Source organism: Strongylocentrotus purpuratus, unplaced genomic scaffold (assembly GCF_000002235.5).
Source record: "Strongylocentrotus purpuratus isolate Spur 01 unplaced genomic scaffold, Spur_5.0 spur5_scaffold_7, whole genome shotgun sequence".
In the NCBI taxonomy this organism is placed as follows: domain Eukaryota; kingdom Metazoa; phylum Echinodermata; class Echinoidea; order Camarodonta; family Strongylocentrotidae; genus Strongylocentrotus; species Strongylocentrotus purpuratus.
Window position 1 is genome coordinate 5532453 of NW_022145613.1, and position 21694 is coordinate 5554146.

The 21694-nt window shown below is 36.3% G+C and overlaps 2 protein-coding genes across 6 annotated transcripts in view; one reads left to right on the forward strand and one right to left on the reverse strand.

The window, feature by feature from the left end:
• The window catches only part of LOC589805 (trafficking kinesin-binding protein 1), a 63924-nt gene extending 48248 nt beyond the window's left edge, over positions 1 to 15676 (forward strand). For all 5 annotated transcript variants that reach the window (XM_030974827.1, XM_030974828.1, XM_030974825.1 and 2 more), the window contains 7 exons: positions 253 to 399; positions 4296 to 4375; positions 5175 to 5366; positions 5969 to 6255; positions 7057 to 7212; positions 8670 to 8769; positions 9253 to 15676. In XM_030974827.1, the coding sequence (XP_030830687.1) occupies positions 253 to 399; positions 4296 to 4375; positions 5175 to 5366; positions 5969 to 6255; positions 7057 to 7212; positions 8670 to 8769; positions 9253 to 10768 (2478 nt within the window). In that variant the 3' untranslated portion in view covers positions 10769 to 15676. The remainder of the gene's footprint in view (positions 1 to 252; positions 400 to 4295; positions 4376 to 5174; positions 5367 to 5968; positions 6256 to 7056; positions 7213 to 8669; positions 8770 to 9252) is intronic.
• Positions 15677 to 16976: 1300 nt separating this feature from the next.
• The window catches only part of LOC100890076 (low-density lipoprotein receptor-related protein 2), a 41356-nt gene continuing 36638 nt past the window's right edge, over positions 16977 to 21694 (reverse strand). The window contains exons 38-42 of the mRNA XM_030974829.1: positions 21228 to 21315; positions 20630 to 20691; positions 19814 to 19907; positions 19358 to 19436; positions 16977 to 18748 (exon numbers count right to left, since the gene is read on the reverse strand). Of these exons, the coding sequence (XP_030830689.1) occupies positions 18335 to 18748; positions 19358 to 19436; positions 19814 to 19907; positions 20630 to 20691; positions 21228 to 21315 (737 nt within the window). The 3' untranslated portion in view covers positions 16977 to 18334. The remainder of the gene's footprint in view (positions 18749 to 19357; positions 19437 to 19813; positions 19908 to 20629; positions 20692 to 21227; positions 21316 to 21694) is intronic.

Here is a 21694-nt window from a genome sequence, read left to right on the forward strand (position 1 = left end):
TGAGAGGGAAAATGAACTGAGAGGGAAAATGAACTGAGAGGGAAAATGTTAGTTCACGCTTAACATTTTTGTTCATCTCATTTCTGAATTATCGATTTTGAAAAGCTATTTTTCTGATCTCGAGAGCTGCACAGAATTCAGTTATTATTTCTGCATATGATATATATTTTTCTACTACTCTCCATTGATGTTCTTATGGGTTGTTACGAACTGTTATTTTAAACTTTCCATAATTATGCTTTACTGTTTCAGTTAATTGAGACGAAAGAAAAGTATGAGGAAGTTTACACCATGTTCCAAGAAGCGCAGGAGACAGCGAAGAGATCTAACCGTAGTTCTATGTCCCACGGCGGTATCGGCTTTGGCACCTATCTAAACCCACTACCAGTCTTCCCTGCTGTAAGTTACCCCATTTCTTATGTGCCCTTACCCTCCAGGGGTGTGCGAAACCCCCCATCTTGCTCTCGAAAACAGGAAAGAAGAGAAAAGAAAAGAAGAAGGCATTCAAACCAGAAATGCACAAGCTAGATATCAGAGAGATCTAGTGACAAGTTTATGTCCCATTGCAGTATCAGCTTTGGCACCTATCTCAACCCTAAACTTGTCTTCCCCACTGTAAGTTAGCCCTCTCTGTCTAGCTTTAACATCAAGTAGGCCCGTACTGTTTAGGTACATTTATACACCCATCACCCCCCCCCCCCCCCCATCAATCCTGGTACCTGGCAGGAATTAATTCCTTGAAATGCTAGAGCGCTGTAATGGCAGCCATCGTAAAGCCAGGGTAATAATCAGGAGTGCCTTGAGTGTCAAGTCTGACAGATACAAGCGCTAAACAGGAACCCAATATTATTATTATTATGATCATCTAAAAAAGCTGCATTTCTATTGAGACACAATAGCTCTGTGGCTAGAGTATTGATGTTTGGATGGGAGCTCCAGGTGCGGAACTAGAGAAGTATTTAAACAGGTCCTGAAATTTGGTTTTGGAGTGTCAAAGATTATAGATTGCAATTGACTATGGACTGGTTTCCAAAAATGATGAGTCTCAAGATCATTTTCAATGATGACATTAGGAGGAGGGGACAGGGTTGTTCCAGAGTTTGGGCGTGACACTAAATAAAAGAAAAGCCATCATATATCTCAATAAACATTTTTAATGGAGGCCTCTCTATAAAAATTAAATTCTTAATGACACATTAACAAATTTAGTGCGTCTGGGTAATGTTTTTAATGCCTGAATTGAAGACATGCTATCATAAATTATCTTATCATGTTTGATTGTCAATATCATTTTATGGACTATGTTCCAAAAATATCTGATAATTTGCGATATGATTTGATGTAGAATATTAACTTGATAGATTTTATGTAGAGCTACAAAAGATACTGTAAGAATGTTTGCCTAGGATGTCGCAAGAAATGTCAATATTTTGATGGTAGCGAATGATAACGGGAAATTTTTATGTATCACCAATATTGCCAAGAGAAAGATAAATCAGTTTTGCAGAACTTTTCCTTTAAAGCCCCACTGCACTACTTGTAGCTACTTGCTCCCTCTATATTGCAAACAATGCCTAAGCGGTGCCTGTTGGTCCTCCATGAACCCCTTTTTCTTACACTGTATGTTAATTGAGAGCTGAGTTGATGAGCTAACCACCTGTCAGTGATCACGCTGGGAGGTCTAATCCCTCTTGGCCAAACTAGTGCAGACAGGCTTTAAAGCACCAGAGTGGAAAAGGTATTTTATAGAGTGCATTCTCAATAAAACCTCACCAATATAATATTTTGTATACCCTCATGAAAAAGGAAGATCATGACACATCTTCTTAAAGCCCCACTGTCCTACTTGTAGCTACTTGCTCCCTCTATATAGAAAACTTCCCCAATCGGTGCCTGTTGGTCCCCCATGATCCTCTATTTCTTATGTTATTTGAGAGCTGAGTTGATGAGATAGCCACCTGTCAGTGACCTCACTGTGTGGTCTAATCCCTCCTAGCCACACTAGTGTTTATAAGCTTTAAGAGCATTGAAATTGAAGGACTTGAAAATGGTTGGTATTATTTTGATCGCAGCAATATGCTTTCAATGTTTCTACATGTGTAGCAGTTTCATTAAAAATGAAAACGAAAATGGAAGACTTTACAAGTCACTCGTAATGACAATTGATTTTTAGGTCATAGAGATAAAGATGATTATCCTGAGGAGCGTGATAAAGCAAACTCTTATCTTGAATTTTCCAATCTACATGTACCTTTGATATTGATGTAGTTGGACGTGACTTTCTTTCTTAAACAATAATGCACTCATATTTTATCTCTAGTGTGTAGTCATGTTCCCATAAATACAAAGAGAACGTTTCATTTATATTTGCTTTTACTGAACATGGTTCTCTCAGAATAATATACAGTTCTCACATGGTTGCGCATCACATTAGTGTAGCGCAAATAAGGTATTATGGCCATGGGAAGTTGCCTTTGAATCTATTTGAGCACACTTGAAAATGGAGGGTGTATATACTTGAGAAAGGTGATGTGAAGTTCTCCACCTTGCCCTTGTCTGCATCAACCAAAGTTGAAATTATTTTATCAGCTACACATATATTTTGCTAACTTGCTGAATTATCAAGTTTATGGAATATCTTTTCAAACTTACTTCAAGAGTTGACTAATCTAGGAGATAGAAAAGTGTAAGGTAATCTAAAACCTTCAGCAGATCAATGGAGGTAGGAGAAGTGTTGTGGTCTAGTGGATAAGTCGTCGGGCTGTGAGCGCCGAAATTGGCAGCCTAGCAGTGCCAGGTAATATTGGAGCGCCTTGAGCCCCTTGCATGGTGGACATAAATATCTGATATCGATTATTATCATTAACATTGAAGTTGCAACTCATTTAACAAATTCGGAGTAGCCATCATTATGTAAGTTCCACGCAGTGTAAATGAATGATTTTGTTCCCATGTGCAGATATATTTTCCAGGATTTTAGAACATAAAGATCAATGTAAACGTAGATTAATATACTGGGACTCTTTTGAAAAAGCGGAAGTATGTCACTATGTTGCCAGTGCTCATATTTTAATGATATGTACTGTTGTCATTAAGTCATTAAACATATGCAATAAAAAAAGTATAATATCATTCCATAATATATTATCCAAGTAATAAAACCATTTTGTCAGCAGTCGCATCCGTGACTGTCAGTACATAATGAGAGGCTGTATCAGTCTGAAATTGATAGTCAGAAAAGGAAAGAAGAATGAGTAATGTTTTATATATCCTTCTGTTTAGAGCCAGAAGGGTGTTAGCTTGTATACTTTTACACAGACTTAAATGTCTTTCTGGCTCTGAGCAGATGATTTCATTGTCTGATGCACAGATGCACAGTTGTATGGTCATTTGGTGTCCTTTAAAAACACTACTTCTCAGTTATTAAGTCTTCTTAAACATTCTCATTTGAAAGCTTATATTTTCTCATATCATATCCAGGGTATTTTTCTGTCTCTCCATTTCAAAACCGATATTAAAAAAAGAGAGAAAAAAGAAAGAAAAAAAGATGGGACGTTCAAAGTTACTTCCCCCAGGCACATGGCGTCATGTTCTGCTCTTAAAGATAAAGCATGTTTCAGTTTCGTCTCATATTTCATATCTATGTAAACACTCCAAAAATGAAGTAGATTATGTCTTAACAAATATTGGACGTTTGCCATGGACATAAAGTAATATCAACAAACAAAGTCTAAGAAAATATATATCACTTAACCAAATGCCTCTCAACAGAAATTTAGAAGCAAATCTTTAGGGAAAACATGAGGAAGAGAAGAAGGAGAAAAACTGTTACAGGTATAATGATTATTTGTGTGGGCATATGTCCTACATGATTTCTTGATAGCAGAGATTATGAAATTAATATTTTTTTTCTTGAAGGGCAAAAATCACCAGCATTTATTTTGCTCTTTATATTTGGGGTTCAATTTCATAATATCAAACTCAAATAATCAGCTTCAAATATGAGTTCAGTCAAGATATTGCAAATTTGCAAATCAAAATTACTCTCTAAACTAACAGAAAGCTTCTTGCGAATAACTTACTTGAGGCATCTGTTCGTGCCTGTGGAAGTTCACTCCGAGACACCTTCCACATGGGCTTTGTTATGAAATGCTTTTCTTCTTTTCATCCTTAACCAAACACTGAATGTTGTTATTTATGGGTGTTGGGGACTGCTTTAATATGTTCTGACTTCTTTGTTTCTTAGTCACTTGAATGAAGACAAAAACAAATTATTTGTTGTTTTTCTATGACAGGATTCCTTAGCAGCTGAGCTGGTAGACTGTGTAGAGCAACGATTAGAGAAAGACCCACATCTCTCCAAGAAAGGCAAAAGGTATGCACAAGATATACATCCATAACTCTTGAGGACATATTGTACAGATCAGACACAGTTCTTCAGAATAGATTACACCATTTATTTACAATAGCATGTTGTATCAATTGGCTCATCACTTTTTTTTCCTCCATACAAGATGTGTCCATTTAGATTAATGTAGAAAAAAAAGGAAATCAAACAAAATCCCCCCCCCCCTCTCCCCATATCATATTTCAAGTTAATCAACAACAAAAAAGACAACAAAAAAGACCTACAAGTGTTGCCAATTTGGTGATAATTAATGATCAAGGTAGCCCTAAACAAATTCCTGTCCCGAATAAGTCATGCTTTTCTTCTTTTTATGATGCTTCATCTTGTACTTTAACTGAAGAAGAATCAGTGATACAAACTTAAAGGGATCCAGTAACTGTCTCAGATTCTGAAACAAAATCCTGGATTTAGCTCATGCTGCAATAATAATTATAAACCTTTAGGTCAGTCAGGAACCCCATGACTTTTACAAGCCGATTGCCTGTCTGATTATCAAGATATTCATGATTGGAAATCAAAACCAAATTTTGCGTTTACCTAACGGTTTTCATAACACTACAGTCTATTGGGGAAAATAAGTATGATAAAACCGGTCACTCAAAGATTTTTACTTTTTTGAAGCGCAACTTTTTTTAGGGCTTCAATTTTACACCCTATCACAAACACTGATAACAAGTAGGGCTGTGCATCTCAGATTTAACAGTGTTAAACGATGCCTTTAATGAGATTCTAATCTATTTATTTTCTTTTCCATCTTCTATTTCAGGGAATACAACAAGAATGTAATGAAGACGGTGAAGGTGGTGAACAAGAGAAGCCATAACAGTCCTGGCTCTGGGTACAGCAGTGATTTCTACAGCCGACCAGTCTCTCCGTCCAGCTCCGTCGTCTCTCTCGTAGGCTCACCAAGGAGTGAGATGTATGAAGGTGATAGTGAGAGTATCAACAGCTCTCTTGGGTAGGTAGAAGAAAGAAGACAAAAATGGTGTTCAAGTATATAGTCCATCAAGGGTAAAACTATGTGAAGAAATGTGGGATAGTTATATTTACTCAGTATTACTCAGTTTTCATCGTTTATACAATACTAATCCGACACAAGCATTCACTTGTATCTTTGGTTTAAAAGATTTATTTCTATGTTTTAAGAATCCTATTTAATAATTGGAAAGCAAACTTATATCAATTGTTTCAGTGTGGGTCCCTCATTGTTATGACAATGTTGAGATAAGTGTGCTGTGTACAAGCAGAATGTGATATACTGCTTTCAAACTGATAGTTTAAGCTTAGATAAGATAATCAAGGTATATGATGTCACATTTAAAAGCTAGAAATTTTGGCTAAAGTGATACAACTTCAGTCATTGTACTAATAAGTCAAGCCAAATTCAAAGTAAAATGTTAACTTCACATATTTAGATACCAGCCTTGGTACCTAAATAATGGAACAGGGAAGAGTTAATAGTGGTGTAAAGAAGAGTTGATAGTAGTGTAGTGAAGCGTTAATACTAGTGTAGAGAAGAGTTGATGGTGAATTGTTTACTCTCCCCTCTCCTCACCCTAGATCCGGTCTGCATCCTCCGGTCTCCAGCATCCCTGGTTCCAATGACCTCGAGACCGCTCTAAGACGTCTCAAGCTCAGACGAGAGAACGAGACTGCCGAGCGGGACTACGCTGAGCTCCACGTCAACTCACCTACCTGTCCTAGTCCAGACAGTATGCTGTCGGGACTGTCCGGGATCTCCGGCATCTCAACGGTACCGATGGGAGGAGGAGGAGGAGGAGGAGGAGGAGGCCAGTCGTTCAGGGCATACATGCCAGAGAAACTGCAGATTGTCAAACCAATGGAAGGTGAGTACAATCACACTATTTGTTTTGGTTTTGTTTCTGTTATTGATTTGACCTCTATGTAAACACAGTTACATTCGACTGCATGAAGTCATGGCTCATCAAATGCCTTAATATTATAAATTTGGCTTGTAACATAAAAATCGGGACAGATTTTTATGCCACATGTTCGTGTAGTCCCATATACATCTTTCTGTGTACAGTGCTTGGATACTTTTATGGCATCATAAATGTTATGTACATGACATTGGCTCCATTGGCTTTGTTACTTTGTCAATGATAAAGGTTAAGATTTAATTTGAAGGTAGATTTGGATGAGTTTTAGCCCTCTCTTGTTAGGTTCAGAAATCAAGTATGGAGCAATCGTATTTGAAGCTGTGTTGCTCAATCATTATACTGTTGCATGATTATTGATTATTGTATTATCTTTCACCCTCTCATGAACTCCCTTTCTTCTCCTCTCTCTCTCTCCTCTCTTTCCATAACTCCCATCACTTTCACCCTCCCACCCTCTCTCTCTCTCTTATTGATGATTGATTATTGTTTTACTGTACTTGGCAGCTAAGAAAGCATGTATATCTTTGTATTAGTAAGCAACCATTGGACCGATGGCTTGAAGTCCTCTCTAAAGGGACTTGGTAATGAGAATTAATGTCTTACCAAAGAACACAAGTGCATTGATTTGGTTTCGAACCCAGGACCTCTCGGTTTTGCAACCACTGCTCTACCACTGAGCCCTTGCCATGTCTCATACTTATTCTCACTCAATGTCTCATACTATCTTTCACTATATTTGTTTCCTAGGTTCCATGGCCCTTCATCATTGGCAGCGTCTTGCCACCCCTCACATAGCCAGCATGTTAGACTCCAGGCCAGGTGTCGTCGTGAAGGACTTCAGGGAGATCGATACCAGGCGGGATAATTACCTGGATGAGATCGAGGATGACGGCTGCGTCCAGAGTAAGTTCAGAAGAAGACTGGGAGATATTTATAAGAATAGTTGTGCTTCCATCATCAGGATTCATGCATTCAAGAATGACGCCTCTGTGAAAATCATAAATTCTTTGAAATAGATGATAATGATAATGATAATGATAATGATGAAGTGATTGAACGAATGATGATGTAATGGTTATTTTACCTGACTGCTAAGAAAGCATAAATGCTTGTAAGTAAGCAACCAGACTGCCGACGGCTTTAGGTCCTCTCCGAGGGACCTGGTAGTGAGGATTAATGCCTTACCAAAGGGCACTAGCGCATCGTCTTGGTTTTGAACCCGGGTTACCGGATTATGAGACCACTGCTCTAGATAATAATGATATGATAATGATATCTGTAAAGTGCTTTGAGACATTGTATTAAGCACTATATAAAAACAGAATATTATTATTATTATATTCACAACAACAGCACCTCCACCACCACCACCACAGTCAACAACAATAATAACACCAACAGCAATCAATGAGATTTTTAATAGTGCTGCTTTACTTAACCTGGGTTGAGAGTAGCAAATATAGATGAATATCTTATCAAAAGATGATAATGTAGACTGTAGCAGGTATATGAACCCTGTACTGTGTGGTTTATAGTCTGGTGACACAACACATGGAGCTACACGTATCTCATGCCATATTTGTATACCTTTTCTTTTGATATGCAATGTGCAAAATAGCAGAACTGGGTCCTGTCTTATAAAGAGTTGCAGTTGATCCCAATCAATCACAAGTCCTCCAATTAATCAGAAATAAGTTGCTATTAAAGGGACTATGTCCCATTTGCAGGCCAAAAAAATGAAAAAGTTAAATTCCAACCGCATTTGAAAGATAATACTAGTATAGAACTTCCCTAGAAAAGGTGGGGCTTGAAAATGTCTTCAAGTGGGAAAATAACGACTATTAGTTGTCAAATCGACTTTAGGGCTATAGAGCCCAAAAGTAATAGTCTTGATTTTCAGACAATTGTACCAAATGGTCATACGTTTTATGCTGCGCAAAGATTCAATCAGTTTAATCTTGGCCATCACAAGAAGTGGGTTATTGATGTAGACAAATACTCATGTACCCTTTACAACTCTTTTCATGTATGTTATTACCAAAGAAGAAAAAAAGCCAGTCAGTCACTCAATAGTGTCTGACAGTGAAGTCTAGCAAGTAAACGGTTTTCCTTGCATAATTTGAATATGAGGACACTGCTAATGTTTAAATTTCACAGATAGGACATACATGACATATTCATAATTCCTGTAAAGTTCTACAGCATTTGAGGTTGGCTGCAAAAGGGACATAGTACCTTTAATATCAACTCTTTATAAGATGGGGCCCTGGTGCCGGTTTGAAATAATTCAGATTAATGCTCTTAAAAGTGATGAAATTCTGAAAGGTTTGTTTACAGCAAGTTTTCCTCTCCTATTTCAGGTGGGACTTACCCCAGTAAAGGCTTTGCTCACACCAGCAGCACATTTACATACACCACCAGCAGGTTGGGGCAGACGGGCGACACATTCATGACCTCTCGGTAAGATCTCTTTCATATAGATTGAATGCTACCAGTAAAACTTACATTGTAGAAGGTGTGATACTTGTGACACATCTTTATGGTTTAATATATGGCTTTGTTTTCAAAAAAGTGAAGCGTGGTAATGCAGTACATGATGCTGTATTACGTGTAAATCATATGGCCTGTTCATGAGAATAAAGTGTAGTACAAGGGTCAGAAAATCAGACTACCTTCTACGCATATTTTTGCCATGGGCTCATAACAGTCTATATAATTTGATGTAGAGACAATTACCAGTTCTAATCTTTTAATAGGAGTTTTTAGTTGGTATTATCTCTTGTTTACCATAGGATTTGCACAACTTTATATTTTGAGCCTGCAAAAGGGACGGACTACCTTTTAATCAAGAATCTCCAAAGTGCTTATTAACTTTGGATTTGTTTACTTGAAATAAGTTGATTTGAATGTATTTGACTGTTAATGATATTGTTTTTTGTGCAGCAATCCTTATGGTACCAGGATGACCATTGACCTGCAGGAGCAGGCTTTCCCCGGTGTCTATGACCCTCCTCCCGGTGCCTCTCTTGGTCTCGCTTCAGTCCTGGCGACCCCTCAGGTCACGTCCGGTTCAGCCGTCCGCCTCAAGGCCAGCCAGACCGGAGCAGTAGGTGGTGCCAAGTCCAAGCGTTCAACCACCGGTCTAAACCTCCTATCCACGAGCCCGAACTCTGAGAAGAAAGCTGAGCTGGATGTAGAAGCTCCATCGGGTGTCCACAAGGTGTCCGGTCAGATCTTCTCCAGGAATGCGTCCCCGATCAGCTCCATCAGCAGCGGGATCAAAATCCTGGATCCCGACACCAAGGCTCGACTGATGGAGAAGGTCAAGTGCATCAGAGCAGAGAAGGCAGCGCACAAAGCATTGATGCAGCGGCAAATGTCTGCAACTACAAATGCAGTGATGATCGCACCCTCTATGGCTGTCAGTATTCCTAAGACGACAGTGGGGTTAAGTGGGATGATGTTGTCTTCCAGCGCCTCTGCAACACCTAGAATGTCATCATTCACTAGTGGATCGGTAGTGCCATCAGCAAATGCTGGCCTGAATGCAACAACAAATGCAGTGATGATTGCCCCCTCTATGGCTGTCAGTATTCCTAGGACGACAGTGGCGTTGGGTGGGATGATGTTGTCTTCCAGCACTTCTGCAACACCTCGAATGTCCTCATTCACAACTGGAGCAGGAGTGCCATCAGCAAATGCTGGCCTGAATGAAATGTCGTCAAGTGCCGCTCCCGGAAGTGCAGGAAGGCCATCAATGAATGTTGGCTTAATGTCTTCAAGTTCTACCCCCAGAATGTCATCGATGATTGGTGGATCAAGGCCAGCAATGAATGTTGGCTTAAATGAAATGATGATGTCTTCAAGTTCTACCCCCAGAATGTCATCGATGATTGGTGGATCAAGGCCAGCAATGAATGTTGGCTTAAATGAAATGATGATGTCTTCAAGTTCTACCCCCAGAATGTCACCTATGATTGGTGTACCAGGAGGGTCGTCTATGGGTGTGGGTGGCATGGTGATGTCTTTAAGTAGCGCTCCAAGAATGTCGTCATTCAGTAACGGGTCAGTAGGTAGCGGAGTAGCATCAGCAGGCAGCATGCCTTCACCTTATGGAACTTTGCCAGGTGCTCCGACAACATCCTTGTCATCCGGTACAACTACCCTTGGTAGTTCACACCTATCAGGCACACCAAGTCTATTTCCCGGGGGACTAATGTCGCCCGGTTCCTCGTTCCCTCCAGTCCTCGGCCAATCTAGGGTCCTAGCTAGCCCAATGTCAGTCCTAGCATCTAGACCTGTCGCTGCGACCACCACATCCTGTGAGACCACCACGGCTGGTCTAGGACATGCTCTCGAACCCTCTGGGCTAGGCGCAGTCTTGGGCCTAATGGACAGTCCCAAGGCTAAGACCATCATCACAAAGACCAAGACTAAAGTAGCGATGAAGAAGCTATAGCATTGGAAATAAAAATTAGACCAAGAACAGAAAATAGTTTGAGCGAAGACCAATTGTGTATTATCGTCTTTGAAATTGTCCAATGATGAAGTGGCTCGCTTCATCTGTGGCTTTCAGAATAATCCCAATGGCGTGGTTTGCCTAGAAATTGAAGTTGATACTGGGACAGGAGGCAGGCCGAAACATCCCAAGGTGCTTTGGGAAATCTTCAGCTTGTTAGCTACCTTCCCAGAGTAGACCATCAATGAAATATGATCAGAAATCAGAAATGTGCTGAGTAGAACACTAAAACTTTATCATGCAATAGGTATTATACTTTTTCTTGGAATATTAAGTCGTTTGATTATACATTTGAAAAGTAATGGGTACACTCTCGCTAATATTTCTATATCTCCATGCCTCTCACAATATCTTGTATCTCATCTCTATAGCTTCGTAGATAATGACTAATTGCTCTGTACAAGTTGATGTGTCAATTTATAAGCTTGGCTGAAATTTAATTTATTTCTTATGTTTTATTGCTCGGCACATATAGCAATTAAATATTTAATGCTACTCCAAGTTATATGATGAAGAAAAAAGAAGAAAAAAACAGAGTAAACCACAGTGCAGCTCTTTTTAAATTTTTGTTTGCTTGTTTTCGTTGTATATTCCCTGAATTTGAAAAACATGAAAAAGTTATATCCAGCTATTTTCTTTACAGTGAAATATCTTTTAGTTTTATTTGGTCCTTGTTTTTAATTTACAGTAGTTTGTAATGATGAGCTATTACAGGTATTTTTTTCTTTTTCAATCCATAGTTTGAATACAATAGATGTTTAACATGGAACAGTTCCTGTTTAGCCTCTAAGAACAAAGAAAATCTAAAGAGACAGCTCAAGAATTTAATGACCAAGATATATTTTGTCTAAAAACAAATCAGTGTCTAAATTGGTGAAGTGATCAACTACTTCAGAAAGCTATGGTTCTGCTCAAGTTTTAGATACTTGTGTTCGAGTCAGCATATACTGTTATTTTTCTAATTGCCAGGAATGTCTTCCTCAGAATTTCAAAATGAATTCTCTATCATTTCTCTTTCCTTTGTGGTTTGTGAATTTAACTGTACTTTTAGTGAATAGACATTTCATGTAGAGAAATATAGCCACCTGGTATTTTAACGAATCCTTCCTTGTAAATTTAAAATTTCCTTATATTTTAAAGTTTGATAGTGCAATACATGTACAGCAGATTATGTTTTAATATAATTTGTTTTTATTTGATTTGTGTTTCTTTTTCAGATGCATGAGAACAACATTTTTTTACTGAAATTTGGTTTGTTTCAATGTATTTGCCTTATTATGCTACCAAATGAAAGCAATTGTTTTTATTCAGTTGGTTCGTTTAAGAAGTGGTATGTAAATTGCTACTGGTAATAAGTGTCATATCTGTCCATGTTCTTGAAACAACTCATTGAACCATTTTGAACGTCATGTATATTTTTCTTGTCTTTGAGAGTACTATTTTGATTTTATTGCCATTGATTTTAAGGCATGTTGAAATTTGATTGCTGGATGTGCTTTTCTTTATTATTTTGAATGTTTTGTATGTCATTGTACAGGAAAAAATGATTGAAATGAAAGGGGGGGATCCAAAGATACAGTAGCTTCAAGATTTGCCAATTGGGTAGCAGTTGAAATGAAGATTGAAAATATTGCGCATTTTAAAAGTATTGAAAGTTAGAGGCAAATCTGTGCAGCAAGTGAATAGTAGTACATTGTCGAAATAGATACAAGGTTATTTTTTGTTGTGAGTGGAACGTAGGTGAAAAGATACAATGCGGAAATTTGAGAAACAAAGTTGGATTGATGAATTTACCCCCTTGAGCCTTTATAACAGATGGCTGTTTTGTGGACATATCGTTGTGGTGTATTTTCGTATCATCTGCCTTGTTTCAATGCCTTGTAAAACAATTTTCCCCCTCTCTCTCTTCCCTAATATTGATATGTTGGCAATAGCTTTTTTCCTCTCTGGAAATGTTCATTTACCTTGTTAGTATTGGCTCATCAAAATCGTCAGCATCCACCTCTAATTTACAACTACCGGTATAGGGCCCTGTCTTTAATACACACAGTTGCAATATTATTCAAATCTATTTCAACTTAAGTTGAAATTGGTGACAATCGCAACTCTGGAGCTCACGCAAGAGCTTGGAAATTGTAAATTTGTGATTTGTTTGAAGGGCTTGTGACAGCGGTGTTCTTCAGAAACGTGTACTTGCGTTGTGATCAAGAAAATGTGTACTATTATGTCATGTAAACTATTTTATTCAAAGAAATCTGATGGTAAGGTACCAAGTACTGCTATGTAGATTAGTGTTGTCTTGTTGGTATGCATGTCATGTTAGTGACCACTTTCTTGCAAGTACTACTATTTCACCTGATCTTGAATGTTTGCTCTTACCCCTTTATCTACTTTAAAGGTAATGTCATTGTTTTTGAAGAAATAAAAACATCAAAAATCTGGTGAATTGTTGCAAATACCTCCTTCAAATGTGAGCTTGAGAAAATCAGTATTGTTTGCTAAGATTTGACAATTAACTCAGGTAAACTTAGGAATCTCCATTATTTTTGTTTGTAAACTTTGGAACAATCTTTGGAACAATGTGATACAGGTTATTTTTTTTTTAAATTTGTGTTCTCATCAATGACATTATCTTTAATCAGGACTTTATTTTTACCATCGCTTAATTTTTTTTTTTTAATTCATGATGCATGTGTGTATCCAGTTTGTGTCTAATTTATGTATATCCGACATCATTGACTAAGAATTATGCAAGATTGTAATTTACTAAATTATTTTTGTATTTTGGATGTGGGCAATTTTTGCACTAGTATTTTTTTGCAAAATTGTTTTTCAAAGTTCAAACAATAATGATGATTTAAAAATATAATAATTCTTAGCTTATTTATGTTTCTACTTATTGTCATGATTTAGATTTGAAGTCTTCTCCAATAATTAGCTTATTATGATGATTAGATAAGTCGAACAATGGTGATAAGACTGGATATTTCGATACTAATAGCAGTTAATAGACGAGCAATGATGAATTATCAATGGTAATGAATTTTCAATATAAAATCCAAACACAATATCTCTGCACTTTTTTTCATGAATATTATTACAAGAAAGGCTTCTTGTGTGTGATATAGTTTCTGTGCTGTGCAAATCATTGTGACACATTATGTACATATTTTACCGCATAAAATATGAGAATGTACTTATGAATGTACGCTCTGTGTCTCAGACTTCTGTGTCATTTGACATTCTATGTGAAAGATTTGACAGATACACAGTACTCTTCCAGTGTGTATGGCCGGATATTTATTAAACTACTTAACCTGGTAATGCCATAGTAGTACTGGCAGTGACATTGAGACGCCATGTAGCTAAAATATCATGAATGACATTTAAACTGCAAGCATATCATATACTACATTTTCTCACACTGACAATAATATGTGTTTTTAACATTTTGCTTACAAATCTACCTTGTTAGTAAGAAAAAAAACTTTAAAATATTGATATCCAGATAAGAAAGGGAACATTAAACCAGGCTTAAATTCAGCTCTAAGAAAGTATTGCTAGAGTCTGCTTTTCATCATTGTAAGTTCAAATTTGAAAATGAAATAAAAGAAAACAGTAAGTATAGTGTGCAACTTGTAACCCCCATATACCAGCGTGGAAGAAATATGGTTGATCAGTGTTTTCAATATTCTCTATTCATAGTAAATTTGCAAGAAATTTTCTCTAAATATATTATGTATTTAAACTTTTATCTTGTCATGTCATGAAAGTTGTCATGTCTACTTCACATGGAATTACCCAGTGTAATGTGCAAATTCAAACATACTTTTCATGCTTGGTTTACTCTCATTACAAAGTAGTTATTATGTGATTGTTTTGATCTCTTAAAACATGCAGTTGTGTTTGTCACTTAATACACTTTTTAGAAAGTAATTTGTTACCCAGTCAATCATTGGAGATGTATACATTATCGATATGTCTGAAGTGTGTGATATTTGTACAATACTTCATCTAATCAAATTATCTTTGTATCAATACAGTACATGCGATGCTGTAGGAATAATGGAATTGTATGTGTCAAGAGTTATAACTATTCAAATAGATGTCATATAATATTGCTTGACTGGCAGATCTAATCAAGGATTTGTTTCTTTCTAATAGATTAATATTTGTATGAGGAAAAAGATGATGTAGGGCAATTATGTGCAATGTGTGACATATGACATATGACCCTTTTCCCCCATTCAAGAGTGAAAGTCTCTTGATATGGTCATCAAATAATAGTTCTCTGTGATATTACCAATCCATTCTATCATAATGGCTAAATTTTGGAAGAAATATATGGGGGAAAAGTCATATGCCGTACAGACCACATTGCATGCAATCGGCCTGTATTTATACAGATCCATTTATGTATCAAAATTGTGTGAATGCAACTTTAATTTTCTAAAAAGTTGTTAAAAATTTGCGCATTTCATGTTTTGTAAGACATTTTAAATTTATCACTTAAATATTGAGTTCCCCTAGGAAATTACAGATATCACCATTTCTTACCATTTGAACTTGTAGATAAAATGTAGTTTGATTCTAAGCAGATTTTATTTGTACAATGCACACCATTGACATGCTTGTTGAATAATGCTAGTATTATTATTTGTTTCAGTCCAAAATGGAAGCATGAAAATAGTATTTAAGAAAAGATTTATATTTGGGCACCTGTAATATCGTATGCGACATATGATGCCTGTGGCCTGTGTAATGGTTGCCATTATGTGGATAGAGAATGAAGGGGAGAGAAAAACTGTTGATAATATAAATAAAAAGTAAAAAATCTTAAAAATCACATATTTGATTAATCTCGAGTACTTTTTGTTTCAAGTGGAATAGAAGTTGTAAGTGATGTGCCTGTAATAGGCAGTTTTTTTAATGCAACCAATTCAATGCACACGTCTCTGTTAAGAGTCTTGACATATATTCACCTGTTCCAATCGTAAATTATTGCTAGGTAGGACAAACATGGCTTGCCCTACCTAGCAACACATACAGGTAGTACATGCAATCATTTGCATTCAGACTTTTGGATCAGTTTTATTTGTAACAGGTGAATGCAATGATTCATATAGAAGCACTTCACAAAGATGTATTCATTAAATTTTGTAACATTATGAAAATAGCTCGTTCATAGCACATCAATAATATTGACAACTTTATGATTGTAATTTCTGAAAAAGAATATTGCATTTTGTCACTCACGGTCACCAAGTCATGCATGCATCACATCTTTTCACCTGATCACTATCATTAAATTTACAAGAGACAATACAACAAACTATGTAGTGTACACATATATCTCTGTTTCTCTACAAACACCAACAACTCAGTAAGAAATCCATGATTGGGACATAACATTCCAAGTGATTTTTGTATACAATTTATTCGATCATTTAAAAAATACTACATATTCAGATATATATACAAGAAGACATGAATACAAATTTGTCTGGTAATTATTTTCAGCTACATACAGATCTAAATTTCACATAATGTTGTTAGTCAACATCAAAGTGCATACTATCGGATATTTTTTTTCTTAAAACATTCATGATAAAAAGTACAATTCTCACAATACTCATGTAGATATAGCTGCACATGAGGCATTAATCAGATTGGCTTACACACACAAATGCTATACAGATTACAAAATATCTGAGGGTACCTTAATATTGGACCTGCATCCATACAAAAATGAAACAGACATCTTATTTCTTTGGAATTCGTCATAAAAATTGACATGATAATGATGATGATAACAGTGATATATCTATCATGAGCTTTATTATACATTTTTATACAGATACTAGTTATTTGCATTAAAAATATATAAGATAAATTTCCACATCCCCAAATTTATGTACATATTCATATCAATTTATTCTTTTCAAAAATATCTACGACAACAAAATTGCATGGAACAATTCTCCAAAATTATTTGGTACATGTTGTGATCAACATTTACATGTCTAATTACAATAATACTGACTTACTGGTTATGATGCTGGAGCGGAGGCCTATATCAAAAGATTGGCTAATCCTTTTCAGCCACCGTTGGAAATTAATACGGAACAAATTGACCAAATAAATCAACCATTGCTCGTGTCAAAGTCATGGCTCACCAGTATGCATAGCTACCGTTTTCTAGACATGTGAGATACATACATTCAAACAGACAGACATACAGACAGACAAAGATGGTACCATCTGTCAAGAGCCAAAAGAGCATTAATTGATAGCTTTCACACAGACTTGATGCCCTTCCGGCTTTCAAAAGAGGTAATTATCATCTTTTAAAAATAAAATTCTTAAATGATTTGTTTACCACATTGAAATAGACACAATGATACATAAACTAACACACACATTTACAATCCCAATGTTCATCTTCTTACAAAAACTAATGATCGTTCTTATTGATTAATAGGAAAGATAGAGGTTATATGATGTAAAGAACATTGAAATTTAGATTCACAAAAAATTCCATAACAATATAAAAATATTCAAGAATCAAAACCATGACATGTTTATAAAAATGATCGTCTTTTTCTGCCTAAAGCAAATGCTACTTGTAAGTGTTTTCATCACAGCTAATATCACATTAAATGGAAGAACTTCTGTATCAATTCATAAAAATGTTTTTCACTGTAAAGCACGATTTCAGCTGAGACGAACATAAATCCCATAAAATCCAAGACAAAGTGCATGTATGGTATCATCAGCAATTTCTAAAACTTCTTTGGTAGCAGTATTTCGATGAATTCAAGATGCATATCTGAATCGAGGGAAAGTACATCGGAATGTCCAATAAAAAGGAAAGGAAGTCAATCTTTATTACATACATCTAAATTTAACTCGGGGTGAAATCTTCTAAACTTGATATAACCTGACCGATTATTGGTCATTATAAAATAGCTTATTTAAACATTACAAGATGAATCCTAAATGAGAGTGACAGCATGTCTGAAGATAAAACTTGAAATGCAAAGAGACTTCTCATTGCCATCGCAGAACTAATTGATTGTTCATGATATAAAGTCTATGTAGAGATAAAATAGTAAAGGCCACAAGGTATACATATTTTAATGATGAGTTAGTGCTGTCTAAAATATATTAACATGGACAAATTAGAATTTATCGGAAGAATGAACTTGGAAAGTTTGAATAATTCATGAATCATCTTCGAAGGACAATAACTTTTTGATGATTCAGGATAACAAGCAATATATGACAAATTTGAAGCTAGATGTTTAAAAAGGTGCATTTATGATGGATATGAATAATTTATCTAAAAGTATGAATGCATGTATGTAATAGTTCAGTTCAAATCCATGACTGATTAAGTCTTTGCAGGCATATTCCTAGTTGAGAATCGAAAGGACGTTCACTTCATTAAGAGTCTATGGACTTAATGTCTATCTGGCTCTCAATATTGGACAAGATTAGATCTAATCAACATTCATAATCACAAACGACTAGCGTGTTTTGCTCCCCCTCCCCTTCGGTTGGACTAAAGGTTGGAGACGTGGGTGGGGTCTGCAGGTCCATGTCTGGTAGCGGGACCATCCTTGCATCCCCGTTCATCCCCTCTCCTCCAAACTGAAACTCAGGAGGGGGAGGAGGGAGGTCGTCCGGTGGAGGAGGGATGGCATAGGCATCGATCCCACCCTCTGGTATCCCCATCTTCTCGGGGAGGTACACTGCATCGTCGGGCCCGGAGGTTAGGGGAGGCTTCTCAAGCCCGGTGTTGGGGTCGTAGTAGCCCTCGGCGGCAAGGTCATCGTCGTTCATGTAAATGTTTTCCTCTGCGTTGCCGTTCATGTTGGCAAAGATAGGGTTCTCAAATGAAGATTGGTCAGGGGCTTCCTGCATATAGTGAAGAAACAAAATAAATAAGACAATGGACATTTTTTTCGCGTATGATTTCAGCTAGTACAAAATACATATTAATTTCATTTTCAATTGTTTGATATGATCTATCATAATTACGAATTACGAATAACGTCAGAACAATGATTTGACCTGATGAACATTGGGGGCAATGAATTACTTATAAGAACAAACGGAAGACACAATTTACAGAGAGAGAGAGAGAGAGAGAGAAAGAAAGAAGAGGTGGACAGAGAAAGTAAGAGGGGAGTGAGATAAACATAGAGGGGGAGAGAAAGAAAGGAGGAGAAAGAGAGAGAGAGAGAGAGAGAGAGAGAGAGTGAGAGAGAGAAGGAGGGTAGAAAGAAAAAGTGAGAGGGGGAGTGAGATATAAGAGGGGGGAGAGAAAGAAACTGGAGGAGATAGAGAAAGTGAGAGTGGGGAATAGAAACAATGAACTATACAGACATGCAGAGAAGGAAAAAAAATAAGAAAAACATAAAGAAAACACACCAAGATGATGGATTGTAGAAAAGGATGCATGAGAATTCCCTTTTTTAATTGAAATTTACATATATATAAAAAGTGGATAATGGTTGAACTCACATATTCCTGGAAAGGTAGCTCGACATTGGTTCCTGTCCTGTAAGTCACGTGTCCCTCTCTCTTTGGTGTTTTCACGATTCTACAGAAGATAATATAAACATACAGTATGACTCATAATATAAAATACATACCAAAATCACCAAGAAAATACATAGCTTTTTTCCTTGCTACCGCTCTTGCTCTATAATATAATCATGTCACAAAATAAAGGGAATTATATTCAAGAATCATAGCTTGATTGTGTTTATATAGAATAAAAGAATAGAAAACAAAGAATTATACAACATCAATCAATCAACTATAAAAAAATAAAATGGACTGACTTTCCTACATATTCATGTGATACACTTTTTTCAAATTGGATATATATGATTTGCATTTTTTGAAAAAAGTTTAATTGAAGTTGAATTGTATTAAGGTCAGGCACTAACAAAATATGAAAATGTCTCATCTTACCCGGTTCTTTTCCTGATAATAACAAAGACGACTATTGCCACGATAAGAACCACAACTGCACAACCTACTGCTATACCGGCCGTCGCTCCAGCATCTACAAGTACAAAACAAAAACAAGAAAGACAGGAAAAGTCAGTTTAAATCAAATTTATTTCAGGAACCTGTTTGCAATACTTCATTGTAAAATAGTGAAACTAGTAGAAATAGTTTTTTTTTTATACCAAATGATTCTTGCCTTCACTTGTGTGTTGCTTGCGTCAAAAGGTTATATTTGATAATTTCATGTTTTTGTTAATTTTCTTAAAATTTATGTTTCGTTTCAATTATATTATGTCCACGCACCAGAAGGGCTGTTTAAGAAATAAAAATCATTGTCGTTGCCATTGTCAATCTAAAATTTACAATTTAAAATGAAATAAAGCGCAGGAACAAACAAGGTGATAATATTTAAATTCATTGCGGTTCTGAACCTGTTTAAATACAGGGCAAGTCAAATACATATGTCATATTATTATAAGGTGTAGTGTAATTGCAAATTACAAAACAAATATCAAAAGTATACTTTTTCTTGATATGTATGCGTTTCCATCTATTTCCGTCAATAAAGGGGAGGATGTGGGAGGGGTCATTGATTATTCTTTGTCTGCTTATGTTCCTCGTTTTCCTTCTCTCTCTCTCTCTCTCTCTCTCTCCCTCCCCCTCTCTCTCCCTTTGCTTTTCTTTTCCATTCAGTTCGGGGAATGTGCCCATATATGCTCTTTCCCATAGCTACGACCCTGACTATAAGCATAAATTAACAGCAATGGTCACACTTACTTAGTCCCTCTTGCTTCAATGCCTGAGCTGCACAGTTTTCTCCGGTCCATCCATCTCTACACCTATAAGAAGAACACATCAAAATGGATTATAAGTTTTTGTATACTTAAAACAAATAAAGTGAAATACCAACAGAATTTTAAAAGAAGTAATCTATACTACATGCGAGTACAGAAAGGGTTGCTTTTTTATTAATGAATAATGTTAAATTCAATATCAAAATATTTCATGTACAATGTTCGAAGCGAAATTAAATATTACTTCACATTGTGCATTAGTCGTCTTCATTTGCTATGAGAATAATGATACATTAAAATATTGTATGAGAAATTAAAAGTAAAGAAAAAACAAGAGGTTTTGAAGGCATTAATTTAGCATACATGTATACTCTTTCTTTCTTCTTTAAAAAAAAAATCTTAGTACATATCAGTCCTCTTCTTAAACTTGTTAAAATGATTTATTTCGCTTATTCTGGCCTCTGTTAGAAATACTATTGCCAATTCATTGCTTGCAGAAGAAGAAAGAGAGAGAGAGAGAGTGAGAAAGAGAGAGAAAGAGAGAGAGAGAGAGAGAGAAAAGAAAGAAAGAATGGACTTACTCGCAAGTTCCATCATCCAGGCACACTCCTCCATTGAGACAGGGGCAGTTAGGGATCGGCTCAGGGAGAGGTCGTGGCTCAACAGTGGCTGGAAAACAAAACCATCAAGTTTGTAAGATATTCTACACAATAAACTATTGTGTGGCAACTGATTCTGTTGTACATATTCTTGTTTTGTTCTGCACCTCTACAGAATTACGCACATATTAAACTTAAAGTATGCTTCTTATATTCACTTCTCCCCGATCATGAAAGTGAAATTGAAGGCTATATTGGAGAATGACAACACATGTACGGAACAAATCGCAAGATGCACATTGTTTGGTATTGATAGAACCTTTGAAACGAATGGATATTAAGACAATTTCAGACACACAAAGTGAGACAACAAATAATGGAGCCAATTAATCAATGATACAAGAGAAGGGGAAACATTATAAAGAAGGGATAAATAGACAAACTAAGAA